The sequence below is a fragment of the Grampus griseus genome, assembly GCF_964374135.1.
Source record: "Grampus griseus genome assembly, chromosome: 12".
NCBI lineage: Eukaryota > Metazoa > Chordata > Mammalia > Artiodactyla > Delphinidae > Grampus > Grampus griseus.
This window is the reverse complement of record NC_139006.1, coordinates 933,303-956,221: the sequence shown is the minus strand read 5'-3', so window position 1 is coordinate 956,221 and position 22,919 is coordinate 933,303. Positions and strand designations below refer to the sequence as shown.

The 22,919-nt window shown below is 49.2% G+C and overlaps 1 protein-coding gene across 1 annotated transcript in view; it reads left to right on the top strand.

The window, feature by feature from the left end:
• Window positions 1–2,926: 2,926 nt before the first annotated feature.
• The window catches only part of EP400 (E1A binding protein p400), a 110,376-nt gene continuing 90,383 nt past the window's right edge, over window positions 2,927–22,919 (top strand). The window contains exons 1-2 of the mRNA XM_082667747.1: window positions 2,927–3,038; window positions 21,563–22,899. Coding sequence (XP_082523873.1) covers window positions 21,598–22,899 — 1,302 coding nt within the window. The 5' untranslated portion in view covers window positions 2,927–3,038; window positions 21,563–21,597. The remainder of the gene's footprint in view (window positions 3,039–21,562; window positions 22,900–22,919) is intronic.

Genomic DNA, 22,919 nt, shown 5'->3' with positions numbered 1-22,919 from the left:
GATTGAAAGGGCCTCCCTACCAGTACTTAGAAACATGAAATCACTCCCCTCTTTCATCCAACTAATTTGATCCCTTTCATGTCCCTCTCCTGTCTCCCTTTTACAGTCAAGTTTTACTTTCTCTTTAGAATTTTTTGTGTGTTTATATCAGAGAGGATACTTGCATCTGCATTTTGCTGAGCAGTTGATCACTTTAGCCTGCATTTTTTTTAAGATGGATTTCTGATTGAGATATAATTCACGTACCACGAAACTCATCCTTTCAAAGTGCACAATGCAGCGGTGTTTAGTAAATTCACAAAGTTGTGCAACCACCAGCACTACCTAATTTCACCTTTTTCATCAACCTTGAAAGGAAACCCTGCATCCAGCTGCTGTCCCAGTCCCCTCCCTCCAGCCCCTGGAAACCAGCATCTACTTTCCATCTCTGTGGATTTGCCTGTTCTGTACGTTTGATATAAATGGGATCATGAGATACGTGGCCTTCTGTGTCTGGCTTCTTTCACTTAGTGTAGTGTTTTTTTCAAGGTTCATCTGTGCTGTAGCCGGTGTCAATATTTCACCCTCCTTTTTCTGCTGAATAATACTCCATTCTATGGCTCCGCCACATTTTGTTTATTCATCAGTTGATGGACGTTTGGGTTGTTTATATTTCTTGGGAATTATGAGTAATGCTGCTAAGAACATTTTCATACACACTTCCATGTGGCTGTGTGTTTTTAATTCTCTTGGGTATATACTTAGGAGTGGAATTCCCGGGTCATATGTTAACTCCTAACAACTCTTTTGTGGAACTGCCAAACCATTTTTTTCAAGAGGCTGCATCACTTAATTCCCACCAGCAGTGTATGAGGTTTCCAATTTCGCCATAGGCTTGTGCACTTCTTGTTACCTTTTTTTTTTTTTTTTTGGCTTGAAACAACGCAGATTTATTATCTTAGAGTCATGCAGGCCAGAAGTCCAAAATGGGTCTCATGCGGCTAAAATCATGGTGCTGGCAGGAGGCTCCAGGGGAGAATTCATCTCCTTGTCCTTTTCAGCTTCTGCGCACATTCCTTGCCTCACAGCCCACAGCCAGCAGTCGTACCTGTCCAGCCTCTTGCTTCTCTCATCTCCTCTCCTACTTCTTCTGGAGTCAAATCTCCCTCTACCTCCCACTTGTGATTACATTCGGGGCTCACACGGGCTCATTCAGAGCTATCCAAGATAAACATGCAGTTACCTTTTTTTTTTTTTAAACAATATCTTTTTAAAATTTAATTTATTTATTTTTGGCTGCCTCGGATCTGCGTTGCTGCACGCGGGCTTTCTCTAGTTTTGGCGAGCTGGGGCTACTCTTTTTTTTGCGGTTCGCGGGCCTCTCACTGCTGTGTCCTCTCCCGTTGCGGAGCATAGGCTCCGGACGCGCAGGCTCAGCGGCCATGGCTCACGGGCCCAGCCGCTCTGGGGCATGTGGGATCTTCCCGGACCGGGGCACGAACCCGTGTCCCCTGCAGGCAGGCGAACTCTCAACCACTGCACCACCAGGGAAGCCCCCCTTTGCCCATTTTAAAATTATTAGCCTTTTAACTCTTCAGTTGCAAGTTCTTTATTCTGGATACAAGTCCCTTATCAGGTATATGATTTGCAGCTATTTTCTCTCATTCTCTGGGTTGTCTTTTCTTAGTGATGTCATCTGAAGCACAAGTTTTTAATTTTGATGATGTCCAACCTATTTTTTATGTTGTTACTTCTGTTTTTGGTGTCATAAGAAACCACTGCCTAATCCAAGAACCTGAAGATTTGCATCTGTTTCCTTCTGCGAGTTCTGTAATTTTAGCACTTACATTTAGGCCTTTGATCCATTTTGAGTTCACTTTTGCATATAGTGTGAGGCTGTGGTCCAACTCCATTCTTTATGAAAGCAGCTCCTTTGCCCCTTTCTTGTTTGCCCATTTCTGTTCCCCTCTAACCTTAAAAGAACCTAATTATAGAAATGAGACCACTAGGCAATTTAACCTAATTCCTGACTGATGCTCTCCTGAATGCACACATGCCTTGCCTAACCTGTTGATTCTTTCCCTAGATTAAAAGAAGTCAGAATGAAGAATTAAGCAGTTAAAAAATGACCAGCTCTCTGCCCCCAGCAGCCCCCTTAGCAATCCTGCAGGCAGATCACTGAGGCAAGATAACATCTGAAGAGTCAGGCAGTGTGCACGCAATGGAGAAGGACGCAGAACCCACCCTCCTGCCTCGATGACTGCCTGAGATTCTCCCCCCTTTTTCCCTTTAAAAACTGTCATGGCTGAGCAGAATCCTCGGAGTTGATCTCTGGACGCGAGTCCACCTCCTCCCCAGACTGCCGGCTTTTCTGATTAAAGCACCTTTCCTTTCTCCTGACTCTTGCTTCCCGTTTATTGGCTTTGAGCAGCGAGCAGCCGAAGCTGAGCTGGGGAACAGCTACCAGTGGACACCCCGTCTCCCCGCACGGTTTGTCTGGTTCTGAGGGGTGACTTCCTCGGCTCCCGCCCCCTTTCTGCGCCGCCTCCTCACTCCGCCCTCCGGCTGACCCTTCCTCGGGCTCGGCCAGCCCGCCTGCCCGCCCCTCGTCCCGCCCACAGCGCCGGCAGCCGACCCCGCCCCCCCGGGATGGGCGGCCCCGGGGGCTTCCGAGACCTCCTCCGGAGGCCCCAGCCGGCGCGCAATAGGCGCTGCGGCGGGAGGAGCGAGCGCACACCCGCTCCCTCGTCCTCGCAGCGCCCCCAGGGCAACCTCCGCTCTCCACAAACCCGGCGCCCGCTCCGCCGCCGGCCCATCGGCCCGCGCCCTCGCCTTGCCGGTCTAGCCCTCACCGCCGTCTCCACTCCTCCCGCTCCGCCGACGTCACGCCAGGCGCCAACGCGCAGCTGCGAGCGCGGGGCGCGCGTCCCTTCCGGCTCGCCGTAGCAGGCGCGCCGCCGCTTCCTCCGGCCGGGCCCCGGATGTGTCGAGCGGAACGGTGCCTCTGGGCCCGGTCCCCAGCCCCAGCCCGACGTGGAGGAGCGCGGCCCAGACCCGGGGTAGGTGTGGGCGCGGCGGGGACAACGGGCCGGGGGTCTTATGGCCTGCGCCCCGGCCTCGGTTCCCCCTGGAGCCGCGGGGGCCCGGGGCTCCGGGGAGGGAGGCCCCGCGCGGCGCTGGCTGTGGGACGGGACGGGCTCGGCGCCGGGACCGGTCGGCCGTGAGGCGGGCCGGCGGCGGCCGGGGGCGCTGCGGGCCCGCTGCGGGCCGGCCCGTTCCTCCCGGTGAGTGGGCCGTGGGGCCGCGGGGCGCCTCGCATTGTTTTCTGTGCGTGAGATTCAAGTCAGGTCTGTTGCTTTCTTTTGGTCTCGTGGTCCGGGTTCGATGCCCGACCCTCTCCGCAGCATGGGGATGGCGCGGCTTTGCTTCTTCGCGCGAGGTGTCCCGCGCAGGTGTGGGCAAAGGTGCTGAGGGAGAGTGACTTGTCAGACGCGTCGGCCAGGGAGCCCTGCGGCGCCGCGGCGTGCGGCCGCCTCCAGCCCCCCTCCCTCGCCCACTTGCAGCTCTCAGCTGGCTAAGGCTTGTCGCCCCCGGGGTCTTCGCGTTGCCCGCACCCTCCGCCCGGAACACCTTCCCGCAGAGATCTGCCGCCCACATCTCTGCTCAGACGCCACCGCCTCAGTCGGAGAAGAATAACCTCGCAGCGGGCTAGTAGTGATTATCCCGGGCGTTATGGATGAGTTTTATTCTCTTCGCTTATTTGTATTTTCTGGTGAATTTTTTTTTTTTTTACCTGATATGTGCAATAAAATGGTTTTTGTAATTTTTTTTTAGCGGAACCAATGAAATATAAATATGCTTTCTGAATGGTTGGAAAAAAATACATCTTAAAACTCTAAATCATTCTACCACCCAAAGATAAGCACACTTAGCAGTTTCTTTGTGGCCCCTTGTTCTATGCGTGTAATTTTTTTTTAATAATGGGGATTGTACAGTGTAGTTCTATGTGCTTTTAAAAACATGTAGTTAGCATGATCAGGTGCCATGAAGTCCTCTACAGCAGTTGCTGTTAGTGGAGTAGTATTAGTGAACCGTCATCTACTTAATTTCTTGTGTTGGATCCCCTCTTTCTTGCCTATCCCAGGCCGTGGCTTTAATATCCTTGTGTTGCCTTCAGTTTATCTTCTTTTCAGAGTATTCTCATCAACGTACAGCCCCTCCCTCCAGCTACCGTTACCCTTTCTAGGGCTTAGCTTCCTTTTATACCAGAATTAGGAAGAATCGCGAGCTCCCTATCACTACTTCCTCTTCTCATTTCTCTTGAACGTTGGTTCAAGCTAAGCTTTTGGTCCCACCTCGCCTCTGAAACAGCTCCTCTTGGGGTTAGGTGACACCATATTGCCAAGTCCCCCTGTTGGCCGCCTTTGACTGGGCCTCCCATGGCTTCCTTGAATCGCTGTGCCCTGGTGGCACTGGGACACAACTCTGTTGATTGTCCTTTTACCTTGATGGTTGCTCTCCTCAGCCTCCTTGCTGGTTCCTTCTCATCTCCCTAACTTACACAAATTATAAGGCCTCGAGGTGGTCCTCTCACCTCCTCTCTGGTCTGTACACTGGGTGATCTCATCCCGTGTCACGACTGGGTCACTTGTCAACACATCCTGAATGTGTTTCTCCTGGCAGGATCTTCCAAACAGCCACTTTTACATGTGTGAAACCTGCTTATACACTGCTGCATCTCAGTCAGAGGCAGCGCCATTCTTCCTGTTGCTCAGGACAGAGCTCCTTGTGTGGTCTCTGCGTTCCTTCCACGTTCCAAATTTGATTGGTCGGCACTTTAAAAATTGATCTCAAACCTGACTGCTTCTCACTGCCTTCTTGGCTACAGCTGTCATTTAAGCCCCCCGGGTCATCTCGCCTGGGTTATTCCAATGACCTCCTCCCTGCTCACCTGAGCTGAGCTGCTCTGCAGTTGACTCTGAGCACAGATTCGGGTGATGCACTGCTTTGTTCAGAGCCCTCCATCGTTTCTCATCTCCCTCAGAAAAAAAGCCAAAGTCCTTAAGGCAGTTTATGAGGCCCCTTGTGCCCAGGTCCCTGCTGCCCCTGTGACGTCATGTCCTGACCCCACTCGTTGTCACCTGGCTCCTGCCACACCCAGCTCAGGCCTGGGCACACTTCGGCTCTGCCTGAAACGTCAGGTCCCCACGTGCCACGGGTCTGCCTCTCACTGAGTTCTCTTTTCAGCAGTTCTCTCCTCAGAGAGGCTGCTGGATAACCCAGCGCCTTGCCCACTCGCCCGCGTGCTCCATCCCTTACCCTGAGCTGCGCCACTGCACTGATGGTCTGGCACTCACCGCTTTGTGCGTTGGGGCAGGAGCTATGCTTTGTTCGCTGTCATACACACAGTGCTTCAAATCGTGTCTGATGGCGTACGTGCTTAATAAACATTTGTTGAGTAAATAAGTTAATGAACACATTCCTTTCTAAAGCAGGTGGATTTGGTAGGGACCTAGGCATGCAAGCGTAATTAGAAATTGTAGGGGTTGCTGAGGAATAGACTTCGCATGCTCTCAGAGGAGGGAAATTGGCTTTTCTAGTAGAGACTTAATGCACGAGGTGAGGTTTGGATTTCGTAGGTAGAAATGAAGAGAATTGAATTTGACTCCTGCAGTTGGAGATGGGAGCTCCGGAGGCCATTGAAGGAAGGGTTCAGCTGCTGGATCTTGCATTCAGGGGGCCCTGGGTGAAGTTAGACGTCCTGCACAGGCAGCGTGGTGTCCTTCAAGTGGACCATTCACCGGGGCCGTCCGTCTTATGTCTTGAATTCTCTCGTTGGCATTCTCTCTGCACTGCTACCCGCACCCCCAGGGTCCCGCGTTCCCAGTGTGGCGGCAGTGAGCGCCTGCAGGGCGAGCAGCTGACTGCGGCTGCGGCCTCACATCTTGCTCTGGGGCTGCCTCTGCTCCTCAGCCCCCTGTACAGGGACTACGCACCGCTGCCTTTCAGAGTCAAGACCCTGGCCCTTAGACTTTTCTTCTGCGTAGAGCATCCTTTGGGCCTGTTATCTCAGCCCCACCCCTTCTGTGTTTTTTTTTGCTTTGTTCTAACCAACAGAAATTTTTATCCTGTTTAGGCGCACTATTGTAGAAATAAATTTAAAAAATCATTTATGTTCTGAGTGGAAGGGAAGGTCTTTGCATATCCTCACTTTGCTGTTTTACTTAGCTTTTTTTTTTTTTTAAATGTACGTTTGATAGTATTCACTTTTTGGAGTAGAATTCAGAGAATTTTGACAGATGTGTAATTTCCATGACAATTGGGATACAAAACAATTCCTTCCCTCCCAGCAGTTGCCTTGTGCTGCCACTCTGTAGTGAACTCTTTCCCCAGCCCTCGGCAGCCTCTGACCCGTGAGTGTGTGTTTTCTGTGTTTTTCAGGATGTCAGCTACAGGAACTCACACAGCGTGGAGCCTTTTGAGTCTGGCTTCTTCCACTGAGCGTAATGCCTTTGAGATTCATCCAGGTTGCTGCGTGTACCAAGAATGTCCCTTTTTGTGGAGTAGTAGGTCCACAGTGTGGATGGACCGCGGTTATCCATTCACTCGTTGAAGGACATTGGGATTCTTGCCAGCCTTTTAATACAAGTAATGAATGAACAGTTTACATTGCATTACAGTCAGACAGTACAGAAGCACCCCAAGCATGACGAGGTTCCTCTTTGCTCTTTCTCCTCATTCTTGACTTCCCCAGACTGACTGATTTGGTATCCATTTCTTTATTTACTTTTAAATTAAAAAAAAAAATTTTTTTTTTTTTTGGCCATGCCACGTGGCTTGCAGGATGTTAAGTTTCCCGACCAGGGATTGAACCCAGACCCTCAGCAGTGAAAGCACCGAATCCTAACCTGTGGACCACCGGGGAATTCCCCGGTATCCATTTCTTTTCAAAGTGTATTCTTGTAAACAGCATATAGTTGAGTCTTATTTTCTTAATCTAGATTGTGACTTTAAGATTTTTATTTGATATTTGGTCTATTTAATTTTTTTAATATAAATTTATTTTACTTATTTTTGGCCGCGTTGGGTCTTCATTGCTGCACGCGGGCTTTCTCTAGTTGCGGCGAGGGGGGGCTACTCTTGGATGTGATGCGAGGGCTTCTCATTGCGGTGGCTTCTCTTGTTGCGGAGCACGGGCTCTAGGTGCGCAGGCTTCGGTAGTTGTGGCTCACGGGCTCTAGAGTGCAGGCTTAGTAGTTGTGGCGCACGGGCTTAGTTGCTACACGGCATGTGGGATCTTCGTTCCCAGACCAGGGCTCGAACCCCGGGTCCCCTGCATAGGCAGGCGGTTTCTTAACCACTGTGCCACCAGGGAAGCCTCTGTTTAACTTTTAAATAAACACTTTGGAATAACTTTAGATGTACAGAAAATTTGCAAAAATAGGTTTCTTTCTATATATTAGAAGCTACATTCTCTGTGAGGGTGATATCTCCCACAAGAGGATCAGAATTGGTTCTTGAGAGGAAGGTGAGAAAAAATTAGGTATGACAGTGGTTTGTGGCATCCCAAAGAGTCATAGTACTTCCCAGATATACAGCATAGCTATGGTTTACAACTTCACGGGGGACGGTCGGGAGAGAAATGCCTAAATAGGCTTCCTAGGGGGACAATGGGGAAAAAAAGGTTGAGAAATAGCAGCAGAATAATGAATTGGGCGTTTGTAGCTTTATTAGCTGGTGTTTAAGGAAGCACTTCTTCAGTTTGTCTTGAATGTTCCTCTCAAGCTAAGATAGATCCCACCTGGCATAGTACAGGGGGCGCTGGCCCATCGGGTTAAGGACCCACCACCAACACCATGATTTTAATCAGAAGGGACGCTGGGGACATGAAGTCTGGGCTTCCGTTTGCACTGCAGCCCCAGAGAGGTCAGGCCTGTGTAGTAGCACATGGTGTAGTGCACCCTTAAAACCGAGTTTTAAAACTCAGTTTAGTCCATTTTATATCTTTTGGAACTTAGGTATTTTAGGAACTACTATGGAACCTTCATAACCTGCTCTGAGGTGGGAGAAGAATGAGTGTTTTGTTAGCCAATAGGACTTTTGTTAAGTGGCATCTGGTGTTACCATCTTAATAGATGCTAACATTTTACTATGAAAAATTTCAAAGATACACAAAGATTGAAAGAATTTTATAGTAAACACCTAGATACCCACCACCTAGTTTTCTATTATTAACATTTTACTGACCTGCTTTATCACACATCCATCTATCCATCCATCTTTTAAAAATTTGGGGGAGCAATTCAAGATGAGTGAAAGCATTGTTTTTAATGTGTTTAATTTAAGCCTCTTTTTTACTCCCTCTCGCAGAGGTAGTTGGTCCATTTTGGGGGTGTCTATCAAGTTACTTAGGGCCGCACAAAGACAACTTATATAAAAAGCTCTTGAATACAGGTTACCAGGGAGTGGAGGGCAGAGAGCATTCTCCACAGAGGGGAGTTCTGGAGGGCGGCGGTGCTTTTTCAGGGAAAGAGGGAGGGTTCACGTGGCTGCACGTGGGGTGTCTGGGGGTGAAGGTCCTTGTGGTGTAGATGCCACCGCTCTGCTGATGGGAGTCAGTCTCCATCCCCGCCTGGGCTCCCCCTGAATCGCTTTCTCACAAAACTGAGATGTGGTGGTGGTGCCTGGAGGCCGCGGACCTCAGACTCCCCCGGCCGACGCTGCCTGCGTTTCAGCCCCGCAGAGGCCTGCTCCGTGTGGTGACGCGGCCCCCACGGTGCCCTGAGTGGCGTCCTTCACCCTGGCCTTTCTTAACCCGCCTGTGCCTGTTACTAGGCCTCCAGTCTTAACTCTGCAGGTTTTCTAGAGTGTCAGTGTGTGTGCAGCAGCGTCTCTGCTTGAGGAGAGCCTCAGGTTGAAAGGAGAAGCTTTACTTAGTCTTGGATTTGTTTGTAGTCCCATCGCTGACTTGACTTTGAGATACAAATGGTGTTAAACGATGGCATGAGTTTATTTATTTCAAAGATGGAGATGAAACCGCTGAGAACCACTGTCCTAAAATCTCCTAACCTTTCTCTCTGTCTTCCGTCACCACCCCGGGCAAGGCTGTGTACATTGCTGCTTGTTCTGCAGAGCTCTCTGCCCCTAGTTTTCCTCCATTCTGCCAGGATGTCATTGTTTTTAGGCCATTTCAGGAGACAGGAAATGTGTTTTAAGGAAAAACCATGAGTTGATACTGACTCCCTCTTCTCATCCAGCATCATGGAGTTGATCCGTGCCTTCCTTCCCCGTTCCATTGGTGATTATTTTGTCCTTTCCAGAGTTAGATTTGCTTCTGTTTGCGTTCAGTTTTAGGGAGCTCTTCATCCCTATTGATTTAATTTTGCTTTTTGAACGTGTAACACTTTAACATGATTCTAAAAGTCAAAATGATATGGGATGGGGTACTCAGAAGCGCCCCTTCCTCCACTGTCCTGCCAGTCTGCTTGCACCCACCCCCTTCATTTCTGGCTTATTCTTCCTGAGTTCCTTTTTTGCAAAAGTAAGCAGGTGTTTATGGGGTGTTATTGCTTCCAGACTCTTTAGTGGACATAACTAGGAAATATATTTTTTAAGAAAGAAATATATATATAGATATGTATGTATCTGCTTATTTTTATTGGAATATAATTAACATACAACATTATATTAGTTTTAGGTGTCCATCATAATGATTTGACATTTGTGTACATTGCAAAATGGTCACCACATTAAGTCTAGTTACCATCTGTCGTCATACAGAGTTACAATTTTTTTTTTTCTTGTGATGAGAATTTTCAAGATTTACTCTCTCGGGGCTTCCCTGGTGGCACAGTGGTTAAGAAACCGCCTGCCAGTTCAGGGGACATGGGTTTGAGCCTTGGTCCGGGAAGATCACACATGCCGCGGAGCAGCTGAGCCCGTGCGCCACAGCTACTGAGCCTGCGCTCTAGAGCCCGTGAGCCACAACTACTGAAGCCCACGTGCCTAGAGCCTGTGCTCCGCAACAAGAGAGGCCACCCCGACCAGAAGCCCGCGCACCACAACGAAGAGCAGCGTCTGCTCGCCGCAACTAGAGCAAAGCCCATGCGCAGCAGCAAAGACCCAACGCAGCCAAAAATAAATAAATAAAATTAAAGAAAATAAAGATTTACTCTCAGCAATTTTTGAATATGCAGCACAATATTACTGACTACAGTTCCCAAGCTCTACCTCCCCAGGACTTATTTATCTTACAGCTGGAAGTTTGTACCTTTTGATCCCCTTTAACCCACTTCGCCTACCACCCAACCCCCACTGCAACCACCAACTTGTTCTCTGTATCTGTGAGTTTTGTTTAGATTTCACATACAAGTGAAATCATACAGTATTTATCTTTCTTTGTCTGACTTATTTCACTTAACATAATACCCTCAGGTTCCATCCATGTTGTTGCAAATGGCAGGATTTCATTCTTTTTTATGGCTGAGTAATATTCCATTGTATATCTCTCCATATCTGTCTCTCTATGTAGCTCACATCTTCTTTATCCATTCATTTATTGATGGGCACTTAGGTTGCTTCTCTGTCTTGGCTATCGTAAATAATGGTGCATATGAACATAGGGGTACCTATAACTTTTCAAATTAGTGTTTTTGTTTTCTTCAGATACAGTGGAATGGCTGGTAATAGAATTGTCATATGGTAGTTCTGTTTTTAATTTTTTTTGAGGAAGCTCCATACTGTTTTCCATAGTGGCTGCACCAGTTTACCGTCCCACTAACAGTGCCTGAGGGTTCCCTTTTCTCCGCATCTTTGCCAACATTTGTCATTTGTGGTCTTTTTGATAATAGGTGTGAGGTGATACCTCGTGGTTTCGATTTGCCTTTCCGGTGTGAAGTGGTATCTCGTGGTTTTGATTTGCATTTGCCTGATGATTAGTGATGTTGAGCATCTTTTCATGTTTCTTCTTTGGAAAAATGTCTATTCGGATCCTCTGTCCATTTTTCAATTGGATTTTTTTTTTTTTGTTATTGAGCTGCATGAGTTCTTTATATATTTTGGATGTTAACCCCTTATCAGATATATGATTTGCAAATATCTTCTTCTATTCTTCCTATAAAAAGATTGCCTTTTTATTTTGTTGACGGTTTTCTTTGTTGCACAGAGCTTTTAAGTTTGATGTCTCCCATTTGTTTATTTTTGCTTTTGTTGCCATTGCCTTTGGAGTCAGATCCAAAAAAAAAAAAAAAAGTCTCCAAGAGAGATGTCAAGAAGCTTAACCACCTGTGTTTTCTTCTAGGAGTTTTATGGTCTCTGGTCATACATTCAAGTCATTAATCCATTTTGAGTTAATTTTTGTGTATGGTGTAAGATAGTGGTCCAGTTTTATTTTTTTGCATGTGGCTGTTCAGTTTTCCCAACACCATTTATTGAAGAGACTGTTTCTTTCCCATTGTATTTTCTTACCTCCTTTGTCATAAATTAATTGACCATATATGTGTGGGTTTATTTTTGGACCTTCCGTTCTGTTCCATTGATCTGTGGGTTTGTTTTTATGCCAATACCATACTGTTGTGACTACTAAAACTCTGTAATATAGTTTGAAATCAGGGAGCTTGATGCCTCTAGCGTTGTTCTTCTTTCTCAAGAGTACTTTGGCTTTTCATGATCTTTTGTGGTTCCATACAAATTTTTAGATTGTTTGTTCTATTTCTGTGAAAAACACCTTTGGGAGTTTGATAGGGATTGCGTTGAATCTGTAGATTGCTTTAGGTAGTATGGACATTTTAACAATGTTAATCCTAATCTGAGAGCACAGGATATCTTTCCATTTACTTGTGTCATCTTCAGTTTCTTTCATCAGTGTCTTACAGTTCTTAGTGTACAGGTCTTTTACCTCCTTGGCCAGAAAATTCCTAAGTATTTTATTCTTTTTGATGCAATTGTAAATGGGTGTTTTTCTTAACTTCTCTAATAATTCTTAGTATATGAAAATGTAACAGATTTTTGCTTATTGATTCTGTATCCTGCAACTTTACTGAATTCATTTATTAACTGTAACAGGTTTTTGGTGGAGTCTTGAGGGTTTTCTGTACATCATATCGTGTCATCTGCAGATGGTGACAGTTTTACTTCTTTCTGATCTTGGATGCCCTTTTATTCCTTTTCCCTGTCTAATTGTTCTGGCTAGGGCCTCCAAAAGTGTGTCGAATAAAAATGGCAAGAGGGGGCACCCTTGTCTTGTCCTGATATGAGAGGAAGTGCTTTCAGCTTCTCACTGTCGAGTATGATGTAGCTATGGGCTTGTCATATGTGGTCTTTATTACGTTGAGGTATGTTCCCTCTGTACCCACTTTGTTAAGAGTTTTTATTCTAAATGGATGTTGAGTTTTGTCAAATGCTTTCTCCGCTCTATTGAGATGATCATGTGATTTTTATCCTTCCTTTTGTTAATGTGGTGCAACACGTTGATTGATTTGCTCATGTTGAACCATCCTGCATCTCTGGAATAAGTCCCAGTTGATCACGGTGTATTATCCTTTCAATGTATTGTTGAATTCAGTTTGCTAATATTTTGTTGAGGATTTTTGCATCTGTGTTCATCAGGGATGTTAACCTGTAATTTCTCTTTTGGTGGTGTCCTCGTCTGGTTTTCGTATCGGTAATGCTGGCCTCGTAAAATGAATTTGGGAGCGTTGCCTCCTTTTCATTTTTTGGAAGAGTTTGAGAAGGATAGGCATTAAATCGTTTTTGAATGTTTGGTAGAATTCATCAGTGATGCCATCTGGTCCTGGACTTTTGTTTGTTGGAATGTATCTGTTTATTTATTTATTTTTGGCTATGTTGGGTCTTCGTCGCTGCATGCGGACTTTCTCTAGTTGCAGTGAGTGGGAGCTACTCTTCGTTGCAGTGCGCGGGCTTCTCATTGTGGTGGCTTCTCTTGTTGTGGAGCACGGGCTCTGGGCGTGTGGGCTTCAGTAGTTGTGGCTCGCGGGCTCTAGAGCGCAGGCTCAGTAGTTGTGGTGCACGGGCTTAGTTGCTCTGTGGCATGTGGGATCTTCCCGGAGCAGGGCTCGAACCCGTGTCCCTGCATTCTTTTTTTTTTACAAAAATAAACAGGGCTTCCTTGGTGGTGCAGTGGTTAAGAATCCGCCTGCCAATGCAGGGGGTGTGGGTTCGATTCCTGGTCCAGGAAGGTCCCACATGCCATGGAGCAACTAAGCCCGTGCACCACAACTACTAAGCCTGTGCTCTAGAGCCTGCGAGCCACAGCTTCCGAGCCTGTGTACCACAACTACTGAAGCCCACATGCTCTAGGGCCCCCATGCTGCAGCTACTGAGCCCGCGTGCTGCAAATATTGAAGCCCGCACGCCTAGAGCCCATGCTCTACAACAGGAGAAGCCACTGCAGTGAGAAACCCGTGCACCGCAATGAAGAGTAGCCCCTGCTCACTGCAACTAGAGAAAGCCTGGGTGCAGCAATGAAGACCCAACACAGCCAAATAAAAATAAAAATAAATGAATGAATGAGTGCAGGAAAGGTATGTCTCTGTCCTTCCATTAATTAGTCCATCTGTCTGTCTTTCTTTTCCCCTTTCTTATACAAAGTTATTTCCCCATATATAGTCTTTTTACACTTTGTTTATTTGATTTAGCAGTATACGTTCTGGAAATTGCTTTATACCAGTTCATGGAAATCTTCCTCATTCTTTTGTACAGCTACGTAGTACTTCATTAAGTGAATGTACTGTAATATAGTCAACCAGTCTCTGAAATATTATGGCTGTGCAGTTTATTTCCGGTATTTTGCGTTTGCGAATAATGCTGTAGTGAATAAACATTGTGCTTGTGTGTTTTCATTTTGGAGGTGGTTATTCACGGTGAATGTGTAGTGGGATGCTGGGTTGAAGAGTAAGAGCATGTGTAGTTTCTTCTTCTTTTTGGCTGTGCTGGGTCTTCCTTGCGGTGTACAGGCTCTTCGTTGTGGTGCGTGGGCGTCACTAGTTGTGGCGTGTGGGCTCAGTAGTTGTGGCATGAGGGCTTAGTTGCTCCACGGCATGTGGGATCTTAATTCCCCGACCAGGAATCAAACCCGCGTCCCCTGCATTGGAAGGCAGATTCTTAACCAGTGGACCACGAGGGAAGTCCTGAGCATGTGTAGTTTTGGGTAAATGGTGCCAGGTCCCCTTGTAGGGTTGTACAGCTTAACATCCCACAGCAGAGTTGAGAGGGCCTGGTTCCCACAGTCTCACCAACAGAGTGTGTTGTCTGGCTTTTGAATTTTGTTAGGCTGATAGATGAGAAATGATATTTCAGCTTAGCTTTAATTCATATTTCTTTCATTATGAGTGATGGATTTACAAGTGAGTGTGCTTGAAAAATTCAGCCTCAAGTCTTACCTTGGAGTTTTACTTTGTTTTACTGATTTTTGCAATAGAAAATCCCATTTCATAAATACAGGCTAGGCGTGAGTGAAATGAATCAGGCGTTTGGTTCGTTACATGTGAGCAACCTTGTAGAGAGAGTCATAGTGTTTTGGTGGGTTTTGATGTTAGTCAAGAAGGCCAAGCCTGGGTTCTGGTTGATGCTGGTAATTGTGTTAGGAAGTTGTGGAGCTGGCTTTATTTCTGGCAGGCCAGGCCTTCTCTGGTTTCTGCCTCTGCATATCTTCATGGCCTGTGAGGGGCTCTTTGATGCAGACGCTGCGCTTTGGATGTGGGCTTCCTCCCGTTCAGAAATGGCCCTCTTGATGGTGCAGTATAGAAATGCTTCCCCACTCTAACAGCAGTGCTCCCTGGGTGGTGAGCGGTGCCTGGCCCTTGGCTGTGGTGTGGGAGGCGCGTCGACTGTGGCGATGAGCGCAGTGAGCCTGGCGGCCTGGGGCTTCTGCTCAGCTCCCGCTTCTTGTTGCCGGCTGGGATGTGGCCCAGTGTGGCCAGTACTTGGATATTTCTAATGAATGAAGCTGACAACTTGCGTTTTTTATGTGAAATCTCCTGGTATAAAAATATCAATTGAAATGAATCCAAACAGCAGATGACATCATACAGACTAAAACCGTGTCTTTGGTCTGCATAGAGCCAGGGCGGCCATGATTGCCAGCATCTCCTGCCGAGCGACTTGGGGACTCCCCACCCAGTGTGGCGTAATGGCCCTCTGAGCCCTGGCTCTGTCTGTCTCCTCGGCCTTGGTCTTCAGCACGCTAGTATTCTAGCACTTTCCCCTCCTCTGCTTTTCCCATGCTCACTCGTTTACTCACCAAGCACCTACCGGGTGTCTCTCATATGCCAGGCTCTGTTCTGGGTGCTGGTGGTTCATCAGTGAGCCCAGTCAGACAGCCTCCCTTACACGACACGCTGTTATGCTTGGCCAAAGACGTTTCTTTTAACGTGTACAGAGAGAGCTAGAAATATGTACACGCCCATATATGTGTTGTCGTGTCGAGAGTTTAAAAACGTGTATACGTATAATATATATGCTACACGTATGTTTGGCTTTACTCCAGTTATATAATTTAAGTACGTACAAGCGTTTCCTCATTCTTTTAGTGGCTGCCTCTAAAGGGTGGTTATACCAGATTTTGTTAAAAGTTCCCTATAGGTGAGCATTTACATTGTTTCAAATTTGACATTATAAATAATATTATAATGAACACCTTTGGACAACTGTATATTTGTGTGAATAGATCCCTAGAGGTGGAGTTCCTTGATCAGTGTACATTAAAATTGTGATAGGTAATGCCGCGTTACCCTCCAGAAAGCTATAGCTGTGCTTTACTTCCCTCATTTGTGTATGGCGGGTTCGCCATTTCCTAGCAGCCTTACTAAACCTGAATATTACCAGTCTTTTGATCTTCACTAACCTGTCAAACAACAAATAATTGTCTCACTTTATTTCATATTTTGTCATTAATGAGGTTAAGCATTTTTGATGTTTATGTGTCATCTGAATTTCTTGTAGGATTTCTGGTTTAGCCTCTTTTCTTAGGTTGTTTGACTCTTCTTGATTTGTGGGAATTCTTAAGGATGGATAACCTTTTGTCATATAGGCTTCAAATTTTTTTTTTTTTTTTGCGGTATACGGGCCTCTCACTGTTGTGGCCTCTCCCGCTGCGGAGCAGAGGCTCCGGACGCGCAGGCCCAGCGGCCATGGCTCACGGGCCCAGCCGCTCCGTGGCACACGGGATCCTCCCGGACCGGGGCACGAACCCGCGTCCCCTGCATCGGCAGGCGGACTCTCAGCCACTGCGCCGCCAGGGGAGCCCATAGGCTTCAAGTATTTTTAATCAATCTCACTTCTTTATTGTAATGTTCTTCTTTAGTAAGGTTGTCAGTTGTTAATGCTTTTTAAAAATAAATATTGTTTCTAGGTTTCACGCCATGTTTAGGAAACTCTTCATTACTGCAGGATTATAAAGATATTCTCATATGTTTCAAAATATTTTTATGGTTTGATTTTACCCCCTTGAGTAATTTTTGTGAATGGTGTGAGGTGCAGGGGTGGGCGGGGCTCAGGGGGTGGATCTGACTTTTATTTTTCTAAATGGATCGATCTAAGAAAGTTTGGATTTTAATTCTCTAGCTTCAGGACTTCTCTGGCTGTCCAGTGGTTGAGACTCCACGCTTCCACTGCAGGGTGTGCAGGTTCGATCCCTGGTCAGGGAACTAAGATCCCACGTGCCTCAAAGAGCAGCCAAAATATAAATAAAAAAATAAATAAGTGATAAAAAAATAATTCTTTAGCCTTCCAGAAAGCTGTTGTGAACTTTAGTAATGCTCTAAAAAGACTTCTTATTTTAAACATCTCGACAACAGTCAGAGAGGTTTAAAAATAGCATCTGTCTGTGAGAGGCCTTTTTCTCTGTGGTCTGCAGCTCTTGGTGAGGCATGGATTTGTGGGCCCCACGAAACCCTGAGAGGCTCACCGGGTGGACCATTGCTGGAGGTGGCAGGGAGGCAGGGACAGATATGTCAGCGGGGTCTTGTGTCTTAAGGCAGAGAACTGCGGGAGTTTGTGCGATAGGCTGGAGTGGAGGGTGTGGCGTCTCTTCTATTGCAAAGTGTTTTCTTTTTTTTTTTAAATTGAAGTATAGTTGATTACAATATTGTGTTAGTTCCAGGTGTACTAATGATTTGACATGTGCGCACATTATGAAACGGTCACCGTGATGAGTCTAGTAGCCATCTGTCCCCGTACAAAGTGTTGTTACGGTGTCACTGACCATATTCCTTATGCTGCACCTTACATCACATGACTGACTTCTATAACTGGAGGCTTGTACCACTTAATACCCTTCACCCATTTCACCCACCTCTCATCCCCTCCCTTCTGGCAGCCACCTGTTTGCTCTCTGTATCTGTGAGTCTGCTTTCATGTGTTGTTTTCTTTATGTGCTGGATCAGCCAAGATGTGCCTGGCTCTTGCAGCCGGCAGGTGCGCCCCGGGCGCTGCTGGCATCCAGCACAGGGCGGAGTGCCCGCCACGTGTTCCCTGCAGTTAGCTTGTTGTTGTGCTCCCTCGGGGCCTCATCCCTGTGCTCCTGTGAACTGCCAAGCAGGACCGAGTCAGTGTGGCAAACAGCATGCCCCTGTCTTTGCCAAAGTGTGTCACGTGACCGCCGAGTCCAGGGCTGGGAAATGCACACCCGTGTTGTGACTGGCGGGAGAATCGGAGTGTGTGGTGAAGAGCACTGATGACTGTGGCACAAGCCAGTTAAGGACAAACTTGGAAAGCATAGAAAGGCAGCAGGGAAAAATCAAAGTGTACTCTGTCACATAGTCAGTATTAATACTGTTTTGCATAGATGTATCAAAGTTTATTGATGTTTATGGTTGGGCATGCCATCTTTCTGCTACAAATAACATTTCAGTCAGCATCCTTGTATATTGAACACAGCTCTGATCTTTTTTCTTAGGCTGATCTAGGAGTCGGATTATTGGGTCAGAAGACGTGAATGTGCTGTAAGATTCTTGTACCTACTGCCAAATTGCTCTCTGGAGTTTCCACTTGAAAATATTCCCAGACACTATTTGTGGCTTCTGTCCTCCCTTCACTCCCATCGTGTTCTGTCTGTTCCTTCTGCCCTGAGTTCATGCTCGTGCGTTCAAGCCCTGATCCACCCTCCTCCTCGTTCCCTTCTCCTCACTCTCCGTCCAGCCCGGGAGCTGTTGTTGATGTAGCAGAACTACCCAAAGCGGGAGCCTGGCCTGAGGGCCGGATCCGTCTGGGGGGATGACAGGGCTGAGAGGGAGACGGGTTTGGGAAGGGAGCAGGGCTCATGACCTGAGCTCCCTGCTCGTTGAAGGGGAAGAAGAGGCTTCCCAATCCCTAGCTGCCTGGACTCTGGGAGCCCCGAAAGAGAAGCTGGGGAGGGAGGCCCTGGGGGGCTGGGAGCATGTCCAGGCCTCAGCGGGGGGTGAGGGGGTGGGAGCAGCTGCTATGGGGACCCAGTTTCTTGAGCCCTTCCCCCCTCACTCTTTCCAGTTCTGACCTGGGGACCCCTGCCTACACCAAGGATGGGGCCCAGGTAGGTGTTTCTTAGGGTGGCCTCTTCCCGGCACCAGATGTGCCCCCTGTGTGATGTCAGCATTGCCCTGAGTGAGCAGCCGCCGCACAGACGGCGCCAGCCCCGCGTGGCCCCAGTGGGCGCTGCGCGCAGTGGTCTGAGGGCTTGTCCCCGCTCCTCGCAGGTTGCGGCGGTGCGCTGACGCGGCCCGCTGATCTCGGCCTGGTCCTGGGCAGTGTCCTCCTCAAATCGTGAGCCAAACAGCCCGCTGCGGCTGCTGGCGGGCCTTACAGTTAGGGACATCGCCGCCACCAATTCAGGAGATGGTGGCTTTGCTTTCCACCGGGGTACCTGTACCATGTTCCGGGGGATGCTGTTTTAGATAAGTGGTTTCTTTACATCATAGTTGATTGGGTTTGTTTCTCCAACCTGACCGTAAGCTCACTGAAGTCAGGAACCTTTTTAAAAAGTCAAGGTGTAGTTTACAGTTCTTTGAATTTGAACGAACACACTCATTCTTGTAACCATCGTCCCAAATCAAGTGTAGAACCAGTTCCACACCCCCAAGTTCCCACCTGCAGCCTGGCAGCGTCTGTCTAATCTGTCTCTGTGGTTTTGCCTGTTCCAGAATGTCTTGTCGTGTCAGTGGCCTGCAGTCCGTGGTCCTTGCGTCTGGCTGTGCTCCTTGGCGTCCTCGTGGTGTGGGTGTGTCTGTAGCTCGGCCTTTACGTTGCTGAGGCAGCCGCGTTGTGTGGCTCTTCCAGGTGTTTTATTCCTTCGCCAGGTGAAGGTCAGTATTTATGTGTCCATATGTCTCAGTAGATAGTTTTTTAATAAATATTTTTATGCATAATTTAAAAAAATTGGTAGGTGAATTTCCTTAGCAATTCCCAGAGGTTGGATTAGTAGGTCAAAGGTAATGGGGCCTGCTTCCCCACCGTTGTCGGCCACCCTGTTAGGCACGTTCTGAGCTCTGAGCCCTCAGAGATCTGCGCTGTCTCCCTCCACATTTTTTCAAGAGGTCAGTCATCACAACGTATTCCCCCCCCGCCCCATTCTTTACCTTCCCCCTGGTTTTGTAAATTATTATATGTGACAGAGTTTCTTTCTGGCCTTTGTTCTCTCTTATCATCTTTGGTATTCTGGGAATGTATTTTAAGGAAATAATCTGAAATATGTCCTAATGTGTTTGTTTATTCTTTTTATTCTATTTTTGTGTTTGTTCTACACTAATCTTCCTCATAATGCTTGTTTAAAAAGATCAGGAACAAAAGCTCTTTTTTAAAACTTGATTGATTGATTGATTGATTGATTGGGCTGTGCCGGGTCTTAGTTGCGGCATGCATGCGGGATCCAGTTCCCTGACCAGAGATCGAACCCAGGCCCCCTGCATTGGGAGCACAGAGTCTTAACCACTGGACCACGATGGAAGTCCCAAAAGCTTGTCTTGAAAGCAATAAGCATGCCTCAGAGTCCCCCGCCCTTGAGTGTCCCACAGCTCACAGTCCCGCCCACATCTGCTGGGCTGTCTGCTGGGGGCGAGGGTGGGAGAGGGCTCCTGGGATGATAATTAAGGCTGTGGTCCCGATTTCCCGTTTGGATGTGTTGGCTGCAGCTTGCCCATGGTCTTTAGACTCCATCTTCAGAGACGGTCATCAGAGCAGAGAGTGCCTTCTCCTGCTAGTCTAAGCACGCACTGGTCTTTATGTTTCCCAGCCTTCACTTGTGCACCCGTGAGTTCTGTAGCTCTTGATTTCATACACATGTGTGTTTCAGCCAGGGGCCTGGGACTGTGGCAGCATTCATACAAATGTGTATTTTCACTTTTTAAGTCTTGTAACTTTCGGTTTATAATGTTTTTCATCCCTTGTCCGTTTTCTCCGTGAAATAACAGTGATGCCCTGAAGACAAAAGGATGCTCCTGCTTGTCTTGCGGGGAGGGCTGGAGGGAACACCAAGAAATGGGGAGCTAGGTGTGTCAGCAAAGACTTGAGAATTGTAATCGGGGGGAGGGTATTTCTGACCCAGCCAGTGGGGAGCAGACAGGCTGCGGCTGTCGTCCTGTTCCCAGCGGGGTCGCCCCCTTGCAGACAGCAAGGCTCCAGCCCAGGCTCCAGCCCAGTGTGACTCCAGCCACAGTGCGCCCTTGTGGGCGGCCTCCCTGCCTCACCTCGGAATTAGCCTCCTCCCGCTAGTCCTCTGCTTCCTCCCGTCCTTTCTCAGCGTCCTGTCCCCTCTCCCGCCCCCTTCCCTAGTCCGCGGCCCTCAGCACTCTTGGGGCCATGAGCCCCTTTAAAGCCATGTCCCAGCTCCCAGAGAGTTGGCGGACCCCTGACGGGGACTCTCCCGTCCTGGCTGCTCCCTTCTCTCCTGAGGTTTTCTTCTGGAAACACCCACCACCCCCAGGTGAGCTCGTAGAGAGGGCTGAGGTGCGAGGCTGGCACCAGGCCTGGGCCTCTCCCCCAGGAGCGCAGAGGGGCTCTGTGTGTTCACACTCAAGTAACCCGGGGGTGTTTGCAGGGGCGTCGCACAGATGCTCATGAGAACTGCCAGCTGGTGAGGGGCGGTTCTCTTCTGATGACATGCGATGGTGGCATGTGTGGGAGCCACTGGCGGCCTCCTGGGCACCGTTCCTCCACTGGGAGAGATGGGCAGACTGCCCCAGCACGTGGCGGCACGGAGCAGGGCCACCGGACGAGGAATAGCCTCCCAGGAAGAAACATGCCTGTCACGAGCGCCAGCACCAGGTTCATATCCCGCTGGCCTTGAGCAAGTGGTTGCCAGTTAGCTTCCTCGGGAGCTGGTTGGGACCACCCACCTGCTCCTGCCAGGCCATGTCCTGGCCCCAGGCACAGCAGTGACCCAGAAGGCCCTGTCCCTCCTCTGTGCTGAAGGAGATGGTCTCCAGTGCCATCTCGTCGGGGCTCGATGACAGTAAGACAGTGGTTTGTATCAGATGCTGGTGGGAACATCCCTCCAGAGCATCTGTCCGGTGCTGCTAAATGGTACTCAGAATAAGTAGTGATCAGATGGTTATATTTGCCTCTAAGTAACTTGATTTTAACTGTGTTTTTTCAGCAGAGCATTAAGTTGGATAAAAAAGGAGGGCGATCATGCACCATGGCAGCGGCCCTCAGAACGTCCAGCACCAGCTGCAGAGGTCCAGGGCCTTCGCTGGCAGCGAAGGAGAAGAGCAGCAGGCCCGTCCCAACCCCCCGCAGTCCCCCGCCACGCCCTTTGCGCCGGCGGCGAGCCCGTCCGCGCCCCAGTCCCCCGGTTACCAAGTTCAGCAGCTGATGAACCGCAGCCCCGTGGCCGGGCAGAGCGTGAACATCGCCCTTCAGAATGTGGGGCCGGTGGTGGGAGGGAACCCCCAGATCACGCTGGCCCCCCTGCCGCTGCCCAGCCCCACTTCTCCGGGATTCCAGTTCAGTGCACAGCAGAGGCGGTTTGAGCATGGGTCTCCATCGTACATCCAGGTCACCTCGCCGCTGTCCCAGCAGGTGCAGACTCAGAGCCCCACCCAGCCCAGCCCCGGGCCGGGACCGGGCCTGCAGAGCGTGCGGGCGGGAGCCCCTGGCCCTGGCCTGGGCCTATGCAGCAGCAGTCCCACCGGGGGCTTCGTGGACGCCAGTGTGCTGGTGAGACAGATCAGCCTGAGCCCGTCCAGTGGCGGCCACTTCGTGTTCCAGGAGGGCTCGGGCCTGGCGCAGATGGCCCCGGGCGCCCAGGTTCAGCTGCAGCACACGGGGGCGCCCATCACGGTCAGAGAACGGAGACTCTCGCAGCCCCACGCGCAGTCGGGGGGCACCGTCCACCACCTGGGACCTCAGAGCCCCGCGGCCGCAGGCGGGGCCGGCCTGCAGCCCCTGGCCAGCCCTGGCCACATCACCACGACGAGCCTGCCGCCCCAGATCAGCAGCATCATCCAGGGGCAGCTGATCCAGCAGCAGCAGGTGCTGCAGGGGCCTCCGCTGACCAGGCCTCTGCTCCCTGGGGTCGGGGGGACTTCGGCGTTTGGGATGACGTCCCCACCGCCCCCCACCAGCCCTTCCAGGACCGCAGCGCCCCCGGGCCTCTCCAGCCTTCCTGTCCCGTCTGCGGGGAGCGCGGGGATAAGAAAGGCTCCCAGGAAATTGGAAGAGATCCCCGCGGCCTCCCAGGAGCTGGCTCAGATGCGGAAGCAGTGCCTGGACTACCACTTCAGGGAGATGGAGGCTCTGAAGGCGGCCTTCAAGGAGTACTTGGTCGAGCTGTTCTTCTTGCAGCACCTTCAGGGAAACATGATGGATTTCCTAGCTTTCAAGAAGAAGCATTATGCCCCGTTACAAGCTTACCTTAGGCAGAATGATTTGGACCTGGAGGAGGAGGACGAGGACGAGGACGAGGAGAAGTCTGAGGTCATCAACGACGAGGTGAGGGGCGGCGCCCAGTC